General features: G+C 43.2%; 2 protein-coding genes across 8 annotated transcripts in view; one reads left to right on the forward strand and one right to left on the reverse strand.

The window, feature by feature from the left end:
* MOB3B (MOB kinase activator 3B) overlaps positions 1-14,071 on the reverse strand; it is a 203,878-nt gene extending 189,807 nt beyond the window's left edge. For 4 of the 7 annotated variants that reach the window (XM_060609603.3, XM_060609594.3, XM_060609598.3 and 1 more), the window contains exon 1: positions 8,899-8,988. The gene's annotated coding sequence lies outside the window, so the exon portion shown is untranslated. Of the gene's footprint in view, positions 1-8,884; positions 8,989-13,697 lie in introns of those variants that run through there. The other 3 variants (XM_060609600.3, XM_060609596.3, XM_060609595.3) reach the window with 3 other exon arrangements.
* On the forward strand, positions 8,644-9,294 carry IFNK (interferon kappa). Its single transcript, XM_060609604.2, has one exon. The coding sequence runs from the start codon at positions 8,653-8,655 to the stop codon at positions 9,292-9,294; it is 642 nt and encodes a 213-aa protein (XP_060465587.1). The 5' UTR covers positions 8,644-8,652.
* Positions 14,072-19,375: the final 5,304 nt, after the last annotated feature.

The following is a 19,375-nucleotide window of genomic DNA, read 5'->3' on the forward strand; positions in this document are numbered from 1 at the left end:
TTCAAATCCTTTTGGGAATGAAATAGGCTATTAATGCATAGATACACACAGTAGATTTTACACTAAACCTTTTTACAAACCTAGATCCTGTAAAAACACAATATGGCCTCAGATAGACCTGGGATTAAACCTGATTTTGTATATTTCTAGCTGTGTTATCTTGGGTAGGCCACTTAGTATTTCCAAGCTTCCATTTCCTCCTCTTTAAATTAAGGATAATAACATCTACATTGTATTGTGGCTGTGAGAAATAATGATAATTTATATAAACAGCTGATACTTAGCAACTGCTAAATAGTTTCTTCTATTATCAATAATAACTATGTAGATTGTTACCAGACAATACCTAAAGGCAATGTCTGGAAGACACAGGGACACAGACACATGGAGGATGTTATATAACTCTGCCGGCAGAGACTGGAGCGATGCATCAGCAAGACAACGAACATAAAGAATTACCAGCAATCACCAGAAACTGGAAGAGGTAAGAAAAGATTCTTCCCTAGAAGCTCTGCAGGGAAAATGGCCATGATGACATTTTTGATTTTAGACTTCTAGACTCCCAAACTGTGAGAGAATAAATCTGTTATTTTAAACCATGCTATCTGGGAAATTTTGTTATGGTAGTCTTGGGAAACAAATACATCTCTCAGCTTCTATAGCCCCAAATGGTAGAAGTGAAATTAACCAAACCAACTTCCAATCCAGCTGACATCTCCCAAAGTCTCGCAGACACATACTGGGCCACAGGATGTATTTCATGGAAGGCATATGCTAGAAGAGCATAAAGACTTTGACCTTAGGCTTAAATGAGTTAATTTCCCTCTCAAATCTTCAAATAGCTCATCTGTACAATGGGATTAGGTCGAGATCAATGATGGCAAATACATTATAATTGGGAATGGCTACCTGAGAGCACTGTGTTGAGAAGGATTATAAGGAGTCATCTGGGCAAAGAGGCAGAGACACTTTAACAGTCAAAATACTCCATCCTCATGCTCCCCATGCCTCTGTGACCATCCTTGTCAGTTTCCTCTTCCAGTGCCTACTCTTTAAACAGAGGTGATTCTTAGGATTCAGATAATGGCTCATACTTCTTTTCCCACCTTACATGTTCTCTTTAGACAAACCAACTAATTCTTAAGCTCTTAAGTGATCACTTATAGCTTCTGCTCATACTTTTAAATCTCTCTCTCCAGCCTGGATCAGTCTCCTATCCTCATTTAGTCCCACACATCCAAATGCTAGATGGACATGTCCATGTAGCTATCTCATGGACAACTCAAAGCAACTCATTTATAATAAAACTCACCAGTTGCTCCCCTAAGCTTGCTCTTCCTCTCATATACTATCTCTTAGTCAGCAGTACAACCATATACCTAGTAAGAAAACTGGGCTCTTTCCTGGACTATTTCCTCTTTCTTACCCCTTGATTCCCAATCAATCATCAAGACATCCCAATCTTACCTCCTAGATAATTCCCTTCTGTATTTACTATCACTGTCCTAATTCAAAGTTCCATCAGTTCTTGCCTTTCAAGATTCCCCTCAGGTAACATTGCCTCCAGATACCTCTGCATCTGTGTTTTCTGCCCTCGAATCTCTGGAATCTGGCATTGTGTCTAACATGTAGGCAACAGATGATGATGAAGACAATGACCATGATGATGACAATGATGATAAGGATCATTTGTTTACCACTTGCTATGTACAAGGCACCATTCTCAGCAATTTTTATATCCACAGCCACGTTCTATGGTAGGTTCTCACCCCTATTTAGAGAAAAAGTACAGAAAGTTTAAGTGACTTTCTCAGAGTTACACAGTTCTACCAAGAGGATGCTAAACGGATCTGAAATTCAATTTAAATTAAAATACACTCAGAAGGGGAAATAGTGAAACACATACCTATTTGTTCAATAAATTTTTATTGAACACACACTATGTGGTGAGCACTGGAGGCACAAATAAATGAATACATAAACACATTAACTACAGACATGGGGAAAATCTCTCAGGAAATTCATTCATTTCTCTAGACCAGAACTGACCCAGGATTCTGGGAAACGAGTTATTATCCATAGAATTCTAGGTAACTTTGAGAAATACTAGGGGTGGCAGACTGAACTCAGGGTTTCCTCCTCTAGTATCGCCTTCCCCACAGAGCTGAGAAGCCCTTGTGAAGTACCAGAAAAAGCTTCAGTTATGGCCTCCATTCCTGGCCTCACAGCAGTGCCAGCCTCCAGCCTCCTCAATCCCTTCTTCTTTGACTGCAAGAGGGCTGCTCCTCTCAGTCGAGGCAGAGAGAAGCAAGTTCTCTGCAAGCTGGTAAAGGCTTATTACTTTGACAGCGTTGGGTCAGAGGACCTATGTCAATCTGACTTTGCCAAGTAGCACTGTGACCTTGGGCAAGTCACTTCACCCGTCTGACCCCAGAAGCCTATCTCTAAGTGTCCTTCCAACCCTACATTCTATGATTTAGAGTATATACTTCAGAGCCTACTAAGGGCAGGGATCTTGGCAATAAGAGACCCTTCCCCTATCCCCCTTGGCTACACAGATTATTCCTGGACACTACCTGCAAAACCAAGCATTGCTCAGATACTAAAGAAATCCTAAAATTTGGGGTATGTGATTATTCTGTCAGTCTAAGAAAAGTCCACTTAAGTTTTCCCATAATAATGCCTTTGTTATTCATAAATGTCAGGAAACCTATGACCACATGCAACCTGACAGCAAGTAAAAGAAGACCTTGTCCTCATCTCTGCAATGGCAATTGCTTTTTAAAATATCTATCCAAGACAAGATGACCTCTCTGTCCATCACATTACTCCATTCTTGCCGTTTCTTCCCAGACTACAGGCACTCTTGGATGTGGTCTGGGAAGAAATCCACATTTACCCAGTGAGTAAAGGGGAGGATTATTCTGGAAGGTGACAACTCTCATCTGAAATGTTTACTACCATCTTGGAAGTGAAAGCCCCATTAGGGTTTGAATGGACCAAGCGAAAAAAGGATACAGGTGGAAACTGTTCTGGTAATCCCAAAACTGAGGGTAGGTTTTATTGATGGTGAATACTTATTTACTTACACATTTATTTCACATGGTAAATTTCTTTTTATCAGGGATCATTTTGTAAGAGCTAAAATTGTTTCTGTGCAGAAGTTACTACATGCATCATCTACAGCTGGACTATAAAAGAGATCCAAGGATAAATCTGTCCAAAGAGCCTCTTTAAGGGTGACATGATAAAAACAAAAAACAAAAACAAACAAAAAGAAAACAAACAAACAAAAAAAGCTATGGGGAGCATCCAATACAAAGAAGTGGCAATACTGGAGGAAAGAGGGGGAAGGAATGATCTTGAGCCTCTCAGCAGTTTTGCTTACATGGCAAACGAGCAAATCATAAGAAATCACAAGGCAGTATTTTGTTCAACAAACATTTAGTGTCTTTACGTAAGAGATGCCATGAATACAAGACTGAATAACTGCCTGGAGGGTTAGATATGTGAGTCACCCAAACGACTTAAAACTATGTGATCCCACTAGACTAGAGGTATGGCTGTGCTCGTGACCTAACCAGCCATGGGGAATCCCAGAAAAAGAAGCGGAGGTTTGAGTCGCTACCCACCATTCTGTGGACTTCTCAATTTTCCCAACACCCGACATTGTCCTCCCAAATCCCTAACTGAACCACCAAATGATTTCCCTGTCATTGAGACATGGCTTCATTCTTTTACTCATCCAACAAATAATTACTGAGTACCTACTTTGAGCCCGGCACTGTGAAAGGCACCAGGATCTGTTTGATCCAGGTCTAGTGACCCATTTATCCCGGGCCTCATATTCATGAAGGGTTTATAACATACATTTGTTAGATTATACAAGTGATATCAGATATATAGTGACAGATACACTTACAGGATTAAACTTCAAAGCACATTATAATTTTTATAATCTTGTTTTGGCAATTTTCAAAAATATATACAAGTCTCCCCATGGTGACATATCATCCACGGAAGTTATCCAGGTCTCTCTCAATCACCATGGGTCCCACTGGACATTCAAGAGAGGACTGCAAACAAGCCAGCTGTTACACTGTGCTCACGGAACTTGGTGCTTAGTGGGGAAACAGTTATCAAATAAGAACACACATCCAATGAATAACGAGTTATCCAGGGGAGGAGAGTGGCATGGCGTGAGGCTGCACTGGCAAGCAGAGTTTTCACTTTTAGCTGAAGCATTTGAATTTTTACTATAAAGACATATATAAAGACACATGCCATGTGCTACTTGTAGAGTCATTATAAATTTCTACATCAGGCACATCATGAAAAGAACAGCCAAGAAGGGGACTACAAGACCATGAGAGAGGCTGACCCCAATGTGGGAGGCACTGAGAATGAGCAAAACGCCAAGTTGGAGCTTCAGACTTGGTCTGGAGCTCAAACAGCTGCACACAACTTTGTGGTGACCATGGAGGAGGTGCTGCCAGGCATGGGTGCAAGGCTCCCCATCTCAGAGCTCTCTCCTGGGCTCAAGCACCTTCTGACCCCACAAATGGAACGAGCTTTCAGCTATTGTGTAACATGGATGATTGATATGTTACTCGCACCTTGGTTTGAAACTTGCCTTCTCATGGAGAGCAATAAATCTTACCAGAAAATACTAAATGCCCCTGAGCTGAATCACAGCAATCCTGTCTAGACTGAAATGTCTCATCTTCATTTGTCAAGCAAATTGTGTCTTGACCATTATTGTGCACCTGGTAAGCCCCATTGGCTTATACAGTTCCATCAGCAACAGGGCAGCCCCTGCTAAACAGCTTTCTCTCTGAGGAAAGCCTGGCCACATACAAATGATCTCAAGGCATGCTAGAGAAATAAGAGCAAATATCATGGAAACATCATTAGGTATATCAACACACTGACTGCTGATGGTAGATGGAACAGTCCAATTCTGTACCAGACAAATTTGGGGAAAAATGTTTCCTTACACTGTTCTTTTTTATTTTCCTGATGATATTTTGAGATATACTCACATGGCATGGCTCTTATAAAACAGACGCAAGACCAATGACTGATCATCCAATAATGCTTCTGATCAGAGCAATTGTGTGTGTTTGTGTGTGTGTGTGTGTGTGTGTGTGTGTGTACGCATGAATGCACACATGCAATACTTTCTTAGTGTGGCAGGTGCCTCTTTGGAGCATGCAGTTTTTAGGGCTGTGTATACAAGTAAAGTCAGCACAGAGTAATGCAACTGAATGTACCTCTGCACGAGGTAGACAGCTAGCTGAGGAAAAGTTTCCTAGAATGGGTTTCATGTCTTAGTTCTACTCTAAGACCTCACTGGGAATCTGTATGGTAGAGAGGGTTACTAGGTAAAATATGGGGCACCTAGTTAAATTTGAATTTGGGGTAAACAATGAGTGATTGTTTTTTAGTATAGGTACTTTCTAAATATTGCACGGGTGTTATTTTTATTTGCAAAATCAGGTGACCCTGACAGCTGAAGAGGGGAAGACATGCATGTCAATCACCTTTGTCATGAATATTGTCACCATCAGCATCAGTTAACATTTACAGCACATGGGGATGAGGTCCATGCTATAGGGAAGACCTATGAATTACTCCTGCTGCCTAAAAGACTCAGAATGTACCTACTTCTTCAATTGTGGCCTCCTTGAGATCATGGGCTATACCTTACTGCTCCATCTTTAAGACCAGGCCTGGTGACTGGCATGTGGTACTAGCTAACAATACAGTCTTGAATAAATGAGGATATGGTATGGAACGGTTATAAAAGGAAGAAATACGGGGTGAGCAGGATAAAATGACAAAACTGTACATGGCAGAAAATACAGGGAACCTCCAAATCTGCAGCCACCTCCATCACCTATGAGAAGAACCTCTTAGCAGAGCAATTCAATTGAACAGTCTCTTAGCTTGGTCAGTAAGACTGAACTGTCTCGAATAAGTGCAAAATAGTCTAGGCATTCTGAGTGGGTAGGGGAGGGGGAGTATGCAAAGCTGGGAAATCAACACTTATACAATTATCCATTTTAAAACATTTTTTTAAATGTTTATTTTTGACAGAAAGAGCATGAGCAGGAGAAGGGGAGAGGGAGAGGGAGACACAGAATCTGAAGCAGGCTCCAGGCTCTGAGCTGCCAGCTCAGAGCTCGACGTGGGGCTCAAATCCATGGACACCTCATGACATGAGCCAAGTCAGACATTGAACCAACTGAGCCACCCAGGAGCCCCTACAATTATCCATTTTAAAAAGCCATAATGAAGGGGACAAAGCACAATAAAAGCCCACAAGAGAGACAAGCAGTTCTGCCTGGGACAGTGTAACAGGTTTTAGGTAGAAGAAGTTACGTGAAATACGTAAGCAGGTATGATCCTCAGAAGTGCTTTGTACTTTATATATAGACTCTGTATGTATGTTTAATCACAAATATATGTAATATATAAGCATACATACTATTATTCAAAAGTTGCAAGAATAGTACATTGAACTCCCACATACTCTATATTATTCTATGTAACTGGAACTGAGTCTTCAGGCAAATTCATATTTCCTTTGGAAGTACCCTAGAATGGAGATGTTTAAATAAATAAAGTAGTACATACTGATCACATTGCAAATACATAACAATTTTTCTTTTTTAATGTATGTTGTTTTAAAATTTGTTTTACCTTATTAAATAAGAAATACTTGCTGACTACAGAAAACTAAAAAACAAAAAAAAACAAGGTCATTTAAAAAATGCAAAAAATAAAAATCACTAAAAATAAAAATTATTTTTCTAGTCATAGAAAACATTTGTAGCATATACACTTCTAGATTTTTTCTGCACATATATGCATATTAGGTATTTAACAAATATGCTATCAGATTCTATATACTACCATGTTAACTTGGTTTTAAGCTACAAAGTAAATTTATCCAAGTGACCAAATATTTAATGCTTGCACAGAAATTTTCTACTGATGAATTACTTAACCAACTACCTACTGCTACACAAATTGTTTTCAGTTTTTTTCTGTGATAAACTTCCTGACAGCTAAGTCTTTAAAGATGTCCATCATTATTTCTTGGGGATGAATTCCCAGAGGGAGAACGTCTGAGTCAAACATTAGACACATTTTTAAGGCTTTTGATGCATATCATCATTTTGCTCTCTAGGAAGATTGTGTCAACTTATAGTGTTGTAATTATAAAATATAAAAGGGCTCATTTTCCAAATTATTTTTCCAAGTTAGTCACCTCATAAAATCTGTGAAATCAGAATTTGGAGAGAGCACATGTAGAGTAATATAAGTAGCAAGTTTTCTTCTCAGAGGAAACCTGTCCAAAAAGCCATGATTTAAAAAAATCCCACTTGTCCACAGTTTGCCTTTGGTCCAACCAACTGGTTTAGATAAGAACTTTTAAAGTTAAGTTTCTAAAGTCTGTCATATTTGTGGAACTGTGTCTGCTTACTATTCTAAAATGACTTTATCAAAAACGAATATATTTCTTTTTTAAGGTGATAATTAAGCCAGCCTTGTTTAATGACATCCCATTCACTTTCCTGGACAACGGAATGCATTTGCCTTCCTTTTTCCATAACCATAAGAAGGTTATTTTTGGTCAAATAAAGTGAAAACCATAAATGGTGGATAGCTATCATTTTCCCGGTAATAGTGGTCCAGGTGTGAAGTACCTCCTCAGGGAAAAGCAAACAGGAACAAACAAAAACCTTTCCAGCATCCAGAACCTCCAAATAAGAAGAAAAGATAGCCAAGCAGAAGTTTTAAAATGCTGCCTAAACCATACCTAAAAAAGGAAAATGCATGACACTACAAGAGAAAAGCTAATGAAGCAGAAAAATACTTCCCACTATACAACTCCCTAGAGGACTATGACAGGTATCAGAGGTGTGTGAAATGTTTGACAGCCATGGGAAGCACTGGTTTGGGTTTAACTAAAGGAAAGGATAGTTGGAGAGTGCCAACATTTTCTACTGACAAAAGAAAACCAAGCCAGCTTTCTCTTCTGTTAAGTTCCATGCTCAGTTGACCAACTCTGTTTTCATCTTTTCTGAGACCCATGAAAATAGAGTAAAAAGAGAAAATATCCAAATATAGAAGCTGAATTTAACAAGATTAGAAAAACCTAAACTATGTTATGTTCTGGTAGACTTGCAATCAAATAATTACAGTCATTTGGTCAATGTCTGATTAGTTCAATGAGAGAAGATGTTTGGCTATATGGCCAGATACCAAAAAACAAAACAAAACAAAACAAAATCATTTTTTTAAAGGATCACTCTCTCTACATAATAATCAATCATGTTATGACAATTTTGTAATACTGGGATGGGTCATCCAAGCAACTAAGGAAATGGTAATGCTTTGCTCACTTTAAAGAAAAAAAAAATCAGCATTTCCAAAGTTGGCATAGTCACACAAAGTCAAAACAAGACTCAGAGGCAAAGGAAAGGGGCCGAAACCCTGAGAACCATAAAATGACGAATGAGAAAACTCCTCCCCACGGAAGATATTCAGGTATATAAAAGGCACATGATGGAACACTTAAGACCTAAAACATCACTGTCAATCTTGAGTCTGGGTGTTTAGCTTAGGAAGAAAAAAAAAAAAATGAACACTAAGCCTGATGTGATTCAAAAGTGTTTGTGGCCTGCATGCCTTGTAGGTCTGTTCATCCCTGGCGCCCTCTCTCTGCACTGTAACTTGCTGCATCTTCACCTGAGGGAAGTCACCTGGCAAAATCTGAGACTTCTGAACAGCATGAGCAATTCATTTCCTGTAGAGTGCCTAAGAGAAACCAGAGCTTTTGAGTTGCCCCAAGACATCCAATCACACACCCCACCTGGGAAAAGGTACCTCAAGGAGGCCTTCTATGAAATGTCCACACAGGCCTTCAACATCTTCAGAGAGTCCACCACCAAATCCACTTGGAAAAAGAAATACCTGAAACAAATCCAAATCAGACTTGATTGGCAGATGCACCACTTGGAAAAATGCTTCGAGGAAGAGGAGAAAGGGAAGGAAGACTCGAAACAGATGGAAGAGGATGGGATGGACTTCTCAGGAGCTGCTTCCCAGGTAAGCAGCCTAGAACTGCTCCTCAGCCTAGAACTGAGGAGATATTTCTATAGGATGTACAACTTCCTGAAAGATAAGAAATACAGTCACTGTGCCTGGGAGATCATCCGAGTGGAACTCAGAAGATGTTTCTACTACTTCTATAAATTAACACTACTACTCAGGAAGAAATAAGGTATATTCTTAGAATTAAAATTCCATTTCTCTCCAACAGCTCCTTCTCTTTCATCTTCTTTTTAAGAATTATTGGGCTATTCTCCATTGGAGTGGCGGTGATTTATGCAAGGTTTAGAGTCTCTAAAGTTGGCCTTGAGACATCAGCTACCTTTCCAAGAGAGGTGATGCCAACCATCCCCTGGGTACCCTGAATCTTGTTAGAAAGTTCCGAAGTCAGTTCTAAAGAAATGAGATTCTCTTCATGTTCTTCTACTGTTTTCTTCCCCATTCCTTGTGCCATTTTGTACTCGCTTTGCTCTACTACCTTTGAACTTCACCCAGCCAATGGCTAGAGGATGTAGCCCAGAGAATGTTGCAGAATGTAACACCTCAATGACTTAATCCTCCTGCTGCCAAGGCTGTTTATTCTATGAAAATTTAGCTTGTTAAAGGAGCTTACACAAGCTATCATAAAGTTAAAACCCTGTCTTCCCCTGTCCTCAACAAAAAAATGAAAAAAAAAAAAAGTTGAAATTCCTGGCCTATTTGCTTCTCAGTTTGGTTTGTTTGAAATGATACAAAGACTTTATTATTTTAAGAGAATAAAGACCCCCAATGATATTAGATGGTTGAACTGGATGGCCATTAAGCTCTCTCATTCAACCTTTGAGAGCCAATGATTGACTCTTGCTGCATATTATTTGATTTGGAAGGCACAGAAAATGTTGCAAAAAAGTACAGTATCTGCCTTTCATTGTTTTTCTGTTTTTTAATGCCTGAGATAAATTACCTACAGTCATACTTTGCATTGATTTTCACATTGAATTTTCCCAATTAGAACGCCACTTTCTGCCTGTTAAGTAAACTAGTTATAATAACACATGACACTTTACTATAGTTTATTTTTTTAGAAGTTAATTTGTATCCAGATTACTTAGATTATTTACCCAAATTTTCTTGTGTGATCCTTCATCTGTATTAATTCATCATCTAGCTGAAATTAATTTTCTCTTCCTCTCTCTCCTCCACCCCATTTCAGAAACCTGCACCGTCAAGCAAGAATTAACATAGAGATTTATGGCTACACAAATGCACAAAATGTACCTGGTTCCACCCTTCGGAAACCTTCCTGCTATTGTTTCAAAAGCAAGCTACTAAACTGTTTAGTTTCAAGATTCATTCAAGTACAGGGCTCAAATGGTAAAGCCAAATAGAGAAAGTCTTAAAAAAAACTGGGGTAAATTTCAGCCAAAAATTAAAAGTTGTGGATTATGACATACTGGTTACCAGTGGAAGGAACACAAATAAAATGAGTTAGTAAAATCCATTTAGTAAAAACAACTCCTCAACAGAGTTGTTCTAAATGAAAAAAGGGGGGGGCATAAACTGAAGAAATTGGGGCATGCACACTATGAAGCAGTAAGTATACACCTGGCATCTTCCAAGAATTTCTCTAATAATGCTTTTGCACAGTCTCCCTAATAACTCTACCGAGATCATGTCAATTATTGTAGTAATTTATGGCTGCAGTCTTGCCAAATGTCTGCCATGCTGGAGGGAAGAAAATTGGAACTTTGAGTTAATAAAGATTATCTGATTACATGGGCAGGGTCAGAAGTCAGAACAGTATGCTTTTATTAAAAGCACCTCTAAGGGACAACAGGAAAAATGCTTAATCTCATTTGTGATTAAAGAAATGCAAAAGACAAGAGCATACTTCCCTCCCATAGGTCTGGCAGAAATGAAAAACAGCGATTATAACACAGAGTGTGAGTGGGGTGCAGAATGCAAGGAAAAAAATCCTCTTGTATCTTGTTAGAGAGAAGGTAAAGCGGCACACCCTTCCTACAGGACGCTATGGCAATCTTAAATATCCTAAAAATTGCATTCAACCTAGCCGTACTATCTCCAGAAATTTATCCAAGGAAATCATTGGATAAGATTGTCCACTGGAGCCTTGCTTATAATATCCCCCTTCCTTTTGTCTTCATTTTCACTTCTCTGTATTTTTTTTTTTTCCTACAGTGATTTGGGGGAGGGAGGGTAGTTAATTCTAAAATTAAAGAAACTGTACAAGCTTATCTTCCACTACAATTATCCTGTTTTCCTTACTGGAGTAGACCAGGACAAACACTGCCCTTACACTTTGTTAATGATGCCTTTGGGCACTTGGGCAACCCAGGTCCGCCTTGTTGCTCTTCTCCTGCTGCTACTGTGCAAAATTTCAAAGGAATCCTTCCTTATGCATCATTTTCATAATGAAATGTTTGTAAAGAGCCTTCCAGTGCTTCAAAGATTTTGCTTTTTGTTGCTGTTGTTGGTACCACTGGTAATATCCAGCACTTTCTGGAAGTGCTCTGTGTCCACCTTCCAGATTTAGCAGTCGACTTTGTATTTATTTGTTGAATGTAAGTCAAATTTCTATTAGGTCAGGTAAAGGATAGACTCTTAGAACTGTGGAGAGCCAAGTGCACAGCTCCCACTTAAAATGCTTGAGTGGGTACATAGGTCACAAGTGTTCAGAGGGGAGCTTCCTCCCTACCCCCTCTTGGGGGAAGGATCAAAAGGTAGAGTGTAATTGAGTCTCCTTGGAATAAGGACGAGTGGACCTCCCTCAGAAAAAGCTGGCAACATCACTGTATGTAAAGCTATGAGCATGTATAGGTTCTAACAGGTGCACAGGCTTGGCCTCCACTCACAGGCAAAACCACTCTCCCTTCACCCTTTCGGTGACCCCCCCTTCTCAAGAGTAGCTACTTTGCTTTGACCTACTTCTTTAATACTCCCCAGTAAGAAGAAACATGATGTGTAAGTATCTAACTTGTGAGGGAAGGGACAGAAATAGGGCCACCCATAATCTACCAGGCGCACCCCCAGGGGAACTCGGAGGCAGTCCCAAGCCACTGGTTCGCAAGGACTTGGAAGTCTGGACGCTTTCCCGGTGGCGTCTCTAAATGCTGAGAGGGGACCTGGGATTTAGACATGGGAAGCCCTACCCCAAGTCAAAACTCCACGTTTAATCTGGACGAAGCCACCTAACCACTATTTCTAGGCAAAGTCTCGAGGCTTCCCGGGTTATTTCCTTCTCCATCCTTGCCTGTCCTCCGGCCCTTGGAAACTCGCAGACCCCAGAACCTCGGCATTCTGCCCACCACAAGTGCCCCGACCCTGTGCCGCTGCCCTGGAAGCGGCCCAGCCACAGGCCTTTAGGCGATTTAAATCCACTGGAACTACCGAAGGACACCCTGGTCGGGGGCGGAAGGTCGCTTCCAGTCTCGGGAAAGCGGCACCTCTCCGTGACTGCGCCCTTCGCGGCGCGCCTGGGCTGAGATCTGAGAAATGCGCCCCGGGCCACAGTCAGCCGAGGAGGCGGGGAGGCTGCAACTTTCCCTCCGCCCTCTAACCGCAGGGCCTGGGTGCGGCGGCCTCGCGGGGGTCAGGCTCCTCTCCTTCCATGGTCGGGATCCTCAGCAGGAGGCGGCCGTGTGGGCTGGAGGGGGTGGGGGGGGTGGCGGGCGGGTGCAGGGAGGACACGGGGGGCGTCCTTCTCTCCGCGAGCCCCGCCAGATGTTGCAAAGGCAAACAATAGGGGAGACGCGGAGAAACAAAAGGCCATTCGTCACGATCTCCACGGGCTCTGTGGCGTGGTCCCTACGGGGAGGACGTCTGGGAGGCGGTCAGGAAGGTGGGTGAAGGGGGGAGCCAGAGGCGATTGGGGGTTCCCGGTACTCACTTGCCAGGCAACGGGGGTCGGCCCTTTCCATTCCGAGAGGGGTCCCGAGGCAAGGAGGACCATCAAAGGAAAGTTGAGGGCTTTTCACCTTCCTCGGCGCGGGGGAAGGGAGGGGCTGGATTCCAGATGTTTGACAGTTGTTGGCCCAAGGGGTCGGCAGGGTTTCGTCCGTTCTTTCCCCACCCGCACCCTCCCCGGAGCTCGGACGGCGCCGGGGTCGAGCGGGACGGCGGAGCGGGCTTCCTTCCCCCGCTCAGCCCGCGTGGAGCCTCCGCACACGCCCCGAGCGCCGAGCTCCGGCCCAGGCGCACTTTCGCGAAAGTTTGTCTTCCCGTCCCCCCGCGGCCTGACACGCACGCTGCAGCCCCCCGCGCTTCGGGGCGGCTCCGGGACGCACTTGTGCCCCGCAGGGAGACCGAGGTTACAGAGTCTGCACAGTCAAGGCCCCGGAGCCCGGGCTGGGGACTGGACTCCCGTTCCCGCCCGGGAAGGGCGCGAGAGGGGCCCGCAGGGGCCGCGACGTGGGGCGGGGGTCTGACGCGGATCCCGGCCGCGGAGCCGCCCACCCCCCGGTCCCGCTGCGCCCGCCCCCAGGTGCGCCCCGCACCCCAGCCCGCCCGGGCGCCACCGGGGCGAGCAGCTGCCGGGCGGCGCCACCTTGCCTCTCCCGGCGCGGGCTCTCACTCACCGTGGGCTTTTACCTTCAGCCCGCGGCCGGGTCGGCTCCGTGCGCCGGGCGGGTCAGTAGCAGGCGGCGCCAGAGGAGGAGGGTGAGCCGGGGGCCAGACGGGCGACGCTGGCGGATCCACGCGGCGGGCAAGGGGCGAGCGGCGAGGGGCCAGCGCGCGCGGTCTCCAGGAGCGCGCGGGCGACCGAGCTCGGGGCTCGAGCTCCAGCCGCTGCTCCCAAGTAGCCCCCACAGGCGCCCCGCGTGCGGCTGTGCGCGGGGACGCCGAGAGGGGACCCCTGGCGGCCGCCCGCGGAATGGCAGCTCCGTGGGGGAGAGGAGTCAGTCAGGTCGCCTAGAGGCTCAACTTGCCTCCTTCAGAGGTGGGGAGTGGTCGGGCTAAGCGGGCTCCCCACCTTGGGGAAAAGAGGATGGTCTTCTCACCAGGGCGACAAGGGAGATACCGGATCAGAAAGGACGCGTTCAGGGTCCACAACGGCCAAGGCACCTATAAAGGGGGAATCACCTTCTCCAACGTTCCCTGACTTGTTGAAAAATACTGACAGAGGGGAGCATTAATCGTTGCAAAATACTCTGAGATTGTGGCAGATTTACTAGAACAAACTGGGAGTAGTGGGATGAGCATAGACTTTGAAGCCCAGTCACCCCTGAGACTTTCTACTGTGTGATCTTGATCTGTGACCTCTAAACTTCAGTATTCTTCTCTGTAAATTGGGAAAGCAGTATCTACCTTGCAGGGTGGTCTTAAGGGTAAAGTAAACATAGAAAGTATTCTTAATAGTAGGAGTCATTAAAGATAAGCTTCCTAGAGAAAATAATGTCTTATGGGGCGCCTGGGTGGCTTAGTCGGTTGGGCGTCAGAATTCAGCTCAGGTCAAGATCTTGAAGTTTATGAGTTCAAGCCCCGCGCAGCGGCCCTGTGCTGACAGCTCAGAGCCTGGAGCCTGCTTCAGATTGTCTCACTCTCTTTCTACCTCTCCCCCACTTGTGCTCTTTCTGTCTCTGAAAAATAAATAAATGTAAAAAGAAAATAATGTCTTCCCCATCTTTTATACCTGTTATATAGCACCTTAATACATATTGATTAAGGAGTACCAAATGTTGAGAAGTACCAAATTTTACAATTCTGATTATACACTTTAAAGACGTGGAACTATATTAATTAGAAATTAGGATACGTGAAGAAAACATCTTTCCCCCAAAAGTGGTTTCCATGATCACTAAATGAGAACCTCGAAAACCACACACATCTTCTGCAATATCCAGTCATTTCTGTAATATTGTAAATATTGTAAGAAATATTCAATAGTCAAATTGTGATGGTCTAACGATATCAGGATTAAATGATTCCATTTAATTCTGTGTCACTTGGGCAGTGCAAAGATGTTGGAGATTGTAAACATAAAACTCAAACATGGGGGGGGGAATGGTTAGATACAAATATACAGCCACTAAGCAATGATTCTGTTTATCATTGAGTAATGCAATTTCATTTCCAAACTGCCTCAAACCCTAGTCACTGGTTTTAAAGCTCCTTTTGTCCTTTTGGCCTCATGGCAATCGGAAAGCTCTTCATCATCCAGATCAGGATGATGATGTAATCTTAATTACCCCAGTTTACCTTTAATTTTCCTTCCCTTTCATTCACTAGTCCCTAATTGGGAAGTCTGTTGCCTGCCTAACAGTTCCCATTGCAGGATCTTTTCTGTCCTGCCAGCAGAGGAAAAATGAGGTTTCTTGGCTCAGAAACTAAAGCAGAACATTGAGATCCAACTTCTGCCCTTGGAGATAGGGCTCGTGCTCCAGGACACAGATGAGCTGGGCACGCACAGGGCGCAAAGGGTATTTGATTCTAATCAATAAACATTAATCAATAAACATTAACATTCATCTCAGTTCTGTCTCCTTAGTGGCTTCTTCCCTGGGGAGGAATGGTAAATCTTGTGATTGGGAGAGAGCCTTCAATACTTCCTGGCCAACTTTCATCAGTGAGTGGGGTCAGTGTGATGAATGGTGCCCCAGCTCTCGCCCCGTCGCTGGCCCAGCTTCTCTGCCTGTGACCTAGTGGGCTGGAGAAGGATGGCTCAACCTTCAGCATCTTCTCTAAAGGACCAGCATTTGGATTCCAGTCTTCTTTGGTCCTCTTGTGTCTTTGTCTGTTCAGGCTACTGCAACAAAGCTTGGGGCTTCCAAACAACAGAAATGTATTTCTCACAGTTCTGGAAGCTGAGAAGTCCAAGATCAAGTTGCCAGCCAATTAAGGGTTTGGTGAGGACCTGTTTTCTCATAGACAACTTTTCACTATGTCCTCACAGGGCAGAAGGGGGCAGGGAGCTTTCTTAGGCTTCTTTTATAAGGACACTAATCCCATTCATAAGGCATCTGCCCTCATGACTGATCATCTCCCAAAAGCTCCATCTCTCAATACCATCACACTGGGGGATAGGATTCAACAGATGAATTTGGGGAGGACACAAACATTCACTCTGTAGCATCCTGGGCTACACCTCATTCTCCAATCCAGCTTTTATCAGAGCTCTGCATAGGTGTTATATAGCAAACTGGCTCCATCATGAATTGAACAAGATACCATTTCCCAATCGCTATTATTCTTTATGTGTATAGTTCTTTGCTTGAGGGACAGCAATCTGAAGGGAAATATTGGATGAAGGGAAGGATTCAGGTACCAAAAGTCCATCCAAACTATACCCATCCTCTCCCTCAAACTTGCTTCCATGGTTGTTTTCCCCATCTTGGTGAATGGACTCTCCAACCTTTCATTGACTTAAAACCCTAAGCCACGGAATCATCTTTGACTCCCCCTTTTGTAAATTTTGTCTATCAGCAAATTTCATTGGCTTTACCTTCAAAATATTTCCAGAAGCTGACAGACCTCTTTCCACCACCTCATTCCAAGCTACAAACACCTGTAGCTTGGATTACTGCAATAACCTAACTGTCCCCCTGCCTCCACCTTGCCCCCCATATGTGCTATTCTCAGTAGAGCAGCCAATGTGATTCCAGTAAAAGTTATGTCATATATTGTCACCCTGCTACTTCAAATCCTCCTTGGGCTTCCTGTCTTACTCAGAGTAAAACTAACACAAATAGGCATCCCTTTATCTCTGATCTTGTTTCCTCCTAATTTCTCCATCACAAATTCTGCTTCATGCACAGTACCTCTTTCGGTTCCCAGGAATGCCAGGTAAGTTAAAACAGAGCCTTTAAACTTCCTGTGACTTCTGCCAGGGACATTCTTTGCTCAGATTCTTCACAACTTACTGCCTCCCCTCCTTCAGCTCCTATTCAAAAGTTACCGGAGTCCCCCTCTTTCAACTCCACTGACAATTATAATCACCTTCCCCTTCTAACACTCCCTATCCTTCTTCCCTGCTCTGATTTTCTCCACAGAACTTATTGCCATCTGATGTACAATATATATGTTGCCTGTATTAGTTTTCTGTTTTCTGCCTGTGTTGGTTTTCTATGGCTGCTGTAGCAATGGACCACCAACTTAACACACAAACACAAACAACACAAACTTATTATCTTATAGTTCTAGAGGTTAGACAGTTCTCATTAGGCTAAACTCCAGGGGTCAGCAGGGCGTCATCCCTTTTTAAAGTCTATAGGGGAGAGAGAATCAATTTCCCTGTTTTTACTGGTGTCTAGAGGCTGCCCACATACCTCAGCCTGTGGCTCCCTTCCTCCTTCTTAAAACTGGCCACGGCAGTCAGGCCCTCATTTTCATCACTATGGCCTTTCTGCTTCCTTCCCTCTTCAATTTATAGAGGCCCTTGGGATTACACCAAGCCCATCCAAATAATCCAGGATTATCTCCCTATGTTAAAGTCAGCTGATTATCAACCTTAATTCCATCTGCAAAACCCAATTCCTTACAGGTTATGGAAATAAAGATGTGGACATTTTGGGGGGGGGCATTATTCTGTCTACCACACTGTCTCACTCTTTCCACGAGAATGGAAATTCCATACTTCATGGATTTTTATCTGTTTTGTGTATTACTCTATCCCTTGACTAGCTCAGTAAATGTATAGACACTTGCTATGGGCTAACTTATATCTCACCTCCTTCTGCCTCCCAAATGCATGGGTTTAAGCCTTACCCCTCAATGTGAGTATGTGGGTATTTGGAGATGAAGTCTTTAGGAGGTAATTAGAGTTAGATGAAGTGATAAGGGTAGGACCCTCATGATGATATTAGTGGCTTCATAAGAAGAAACAAGAAAAGAGAGATTGTTCTCTCTGCCATGTGAGGACACGGGGAGAAGGCAGCCATCTGTAAGCCAACAAGATTCTCACCAGGAACAGAATTGGCCAGCATCATGATCTTAGACTTCCCAGTCCCCAAAACTGTGAGAAATAAATGTCTATTGTTTAAGCCAGCCAGTCTATGGTATTTTGTTATCCCAGCCTGAACACACTAATATGGCACTCAAATATTTGTTGAATTAATTAATGACGAGAACTCATTCTAGGTATTGCAAATACTTAACATCTTCCTAAGCTCCGAAATAATGGCAATTTAAGCAAAGCAGGTGTGTGTGTGTGTGTGTGTGTGTGTGTGTGTGTGTGTGTAAAAGATATGTATGTACCTATAATATGTCGGGTACTTGCTGAGTACTTTATGTAGAATATCTCATTTAATTGTCACAAAGTCCCTAAATAGTAAACACAGGTGAAGAAATTATAGGCCAGAAAGGAGAAGGAATTTACCCAAAGTCATGCAGCTAGTACATCATGTATGCAGGTTTTAGACTTGGCAGTGTGACTTAAACCCATAGCAGAAACTCTACACTCCTCTGCCACTGTCATGCTGCAACAGGCCACCCTGGATCTTGCTCTTGATGTGCTTACAATCTAATAAGATTGACAAGAGAATGACAAGAGAAATATACCTAGCAATAATACAAAGAAGACTATGGGGGGATAGTATAAAAGAGGCCAATATGTTGCTGTAGAGAATAGAGACAAGAAAGATTAATTTGAGATGGTGTTGGCTGTGGGGAGTTTCAGGGAGGAATGTGGCATTTGAGCTGGATTTGATGGTGGACACTGTTGGGAGTTAGAAAAGTCACTTCAGGTGCATAGAACTTAGAAAGATCAGGAAGGGAGAAAAGTCCTAGATGTGTCCTGGAAACTAAGGTTAATCTGGTTGGTATGGGCACTACCTGTGCAGTTAGATGATAAGGGCTGGGATCCCAAATGCTGGGCTAGAGATCAAAGGAAATGTAACGATTTTTGTTGTGTTATTAATGGAGAAAGTTTACCTGAAGGAGCTGCCAGAGCAATGCCTGAAGCTATAACTCAAAAGGCAAGAAGAAGGCAAAAATGAGCTCTTGCTGGATAAAATGTTTTGAGAGGCTTCTGACTCTGTTTGCCACATTATAAAAGGGCAATTGTGGATCTCTCACTCTAGGTCCAGAGCACAGCCTCATACATCTTAGACCCAAAATGTTCTAAAGCGAACAAAAATAGATAATGAAAGAAACTGGGTTATTCCCTGGCCTTTGGACAGTTTTTGCCATTTTGATTTCATAGGTGAAGTAACTAAGCCTGGAAGAATTGACTTGCCCTGGATTACACAACCAAAAGATTGGGACATTGATTTTAGGTCTCATGACCATTGCTACTATGTCCTGATACAGCAGTGGAAAA

This window comes from Panthera onca, chromosome D4 (genome assembly GCF_046562875.1).
Source record: "Panthera onca isolate mPanOnc1 chromosome D4, mPanOnc1 haplotype 2, whole genome shotgun sequence".
NCBI classification, from domain to species: Eukaryota; Metazoa; Chordata; class Mammalia; order Carnivora; family Felidae; genus Panthera; species Panthera onca.

Excerpts from the sequence above, each read along its gene's own strand:
- IFNK (XM_060609604.2), top strand. The coding sequence starts at position 8,653 with ATGAACACTAAGCCTGATGTGATTCAAAAGTGTTTGTGGCCTGCATGC.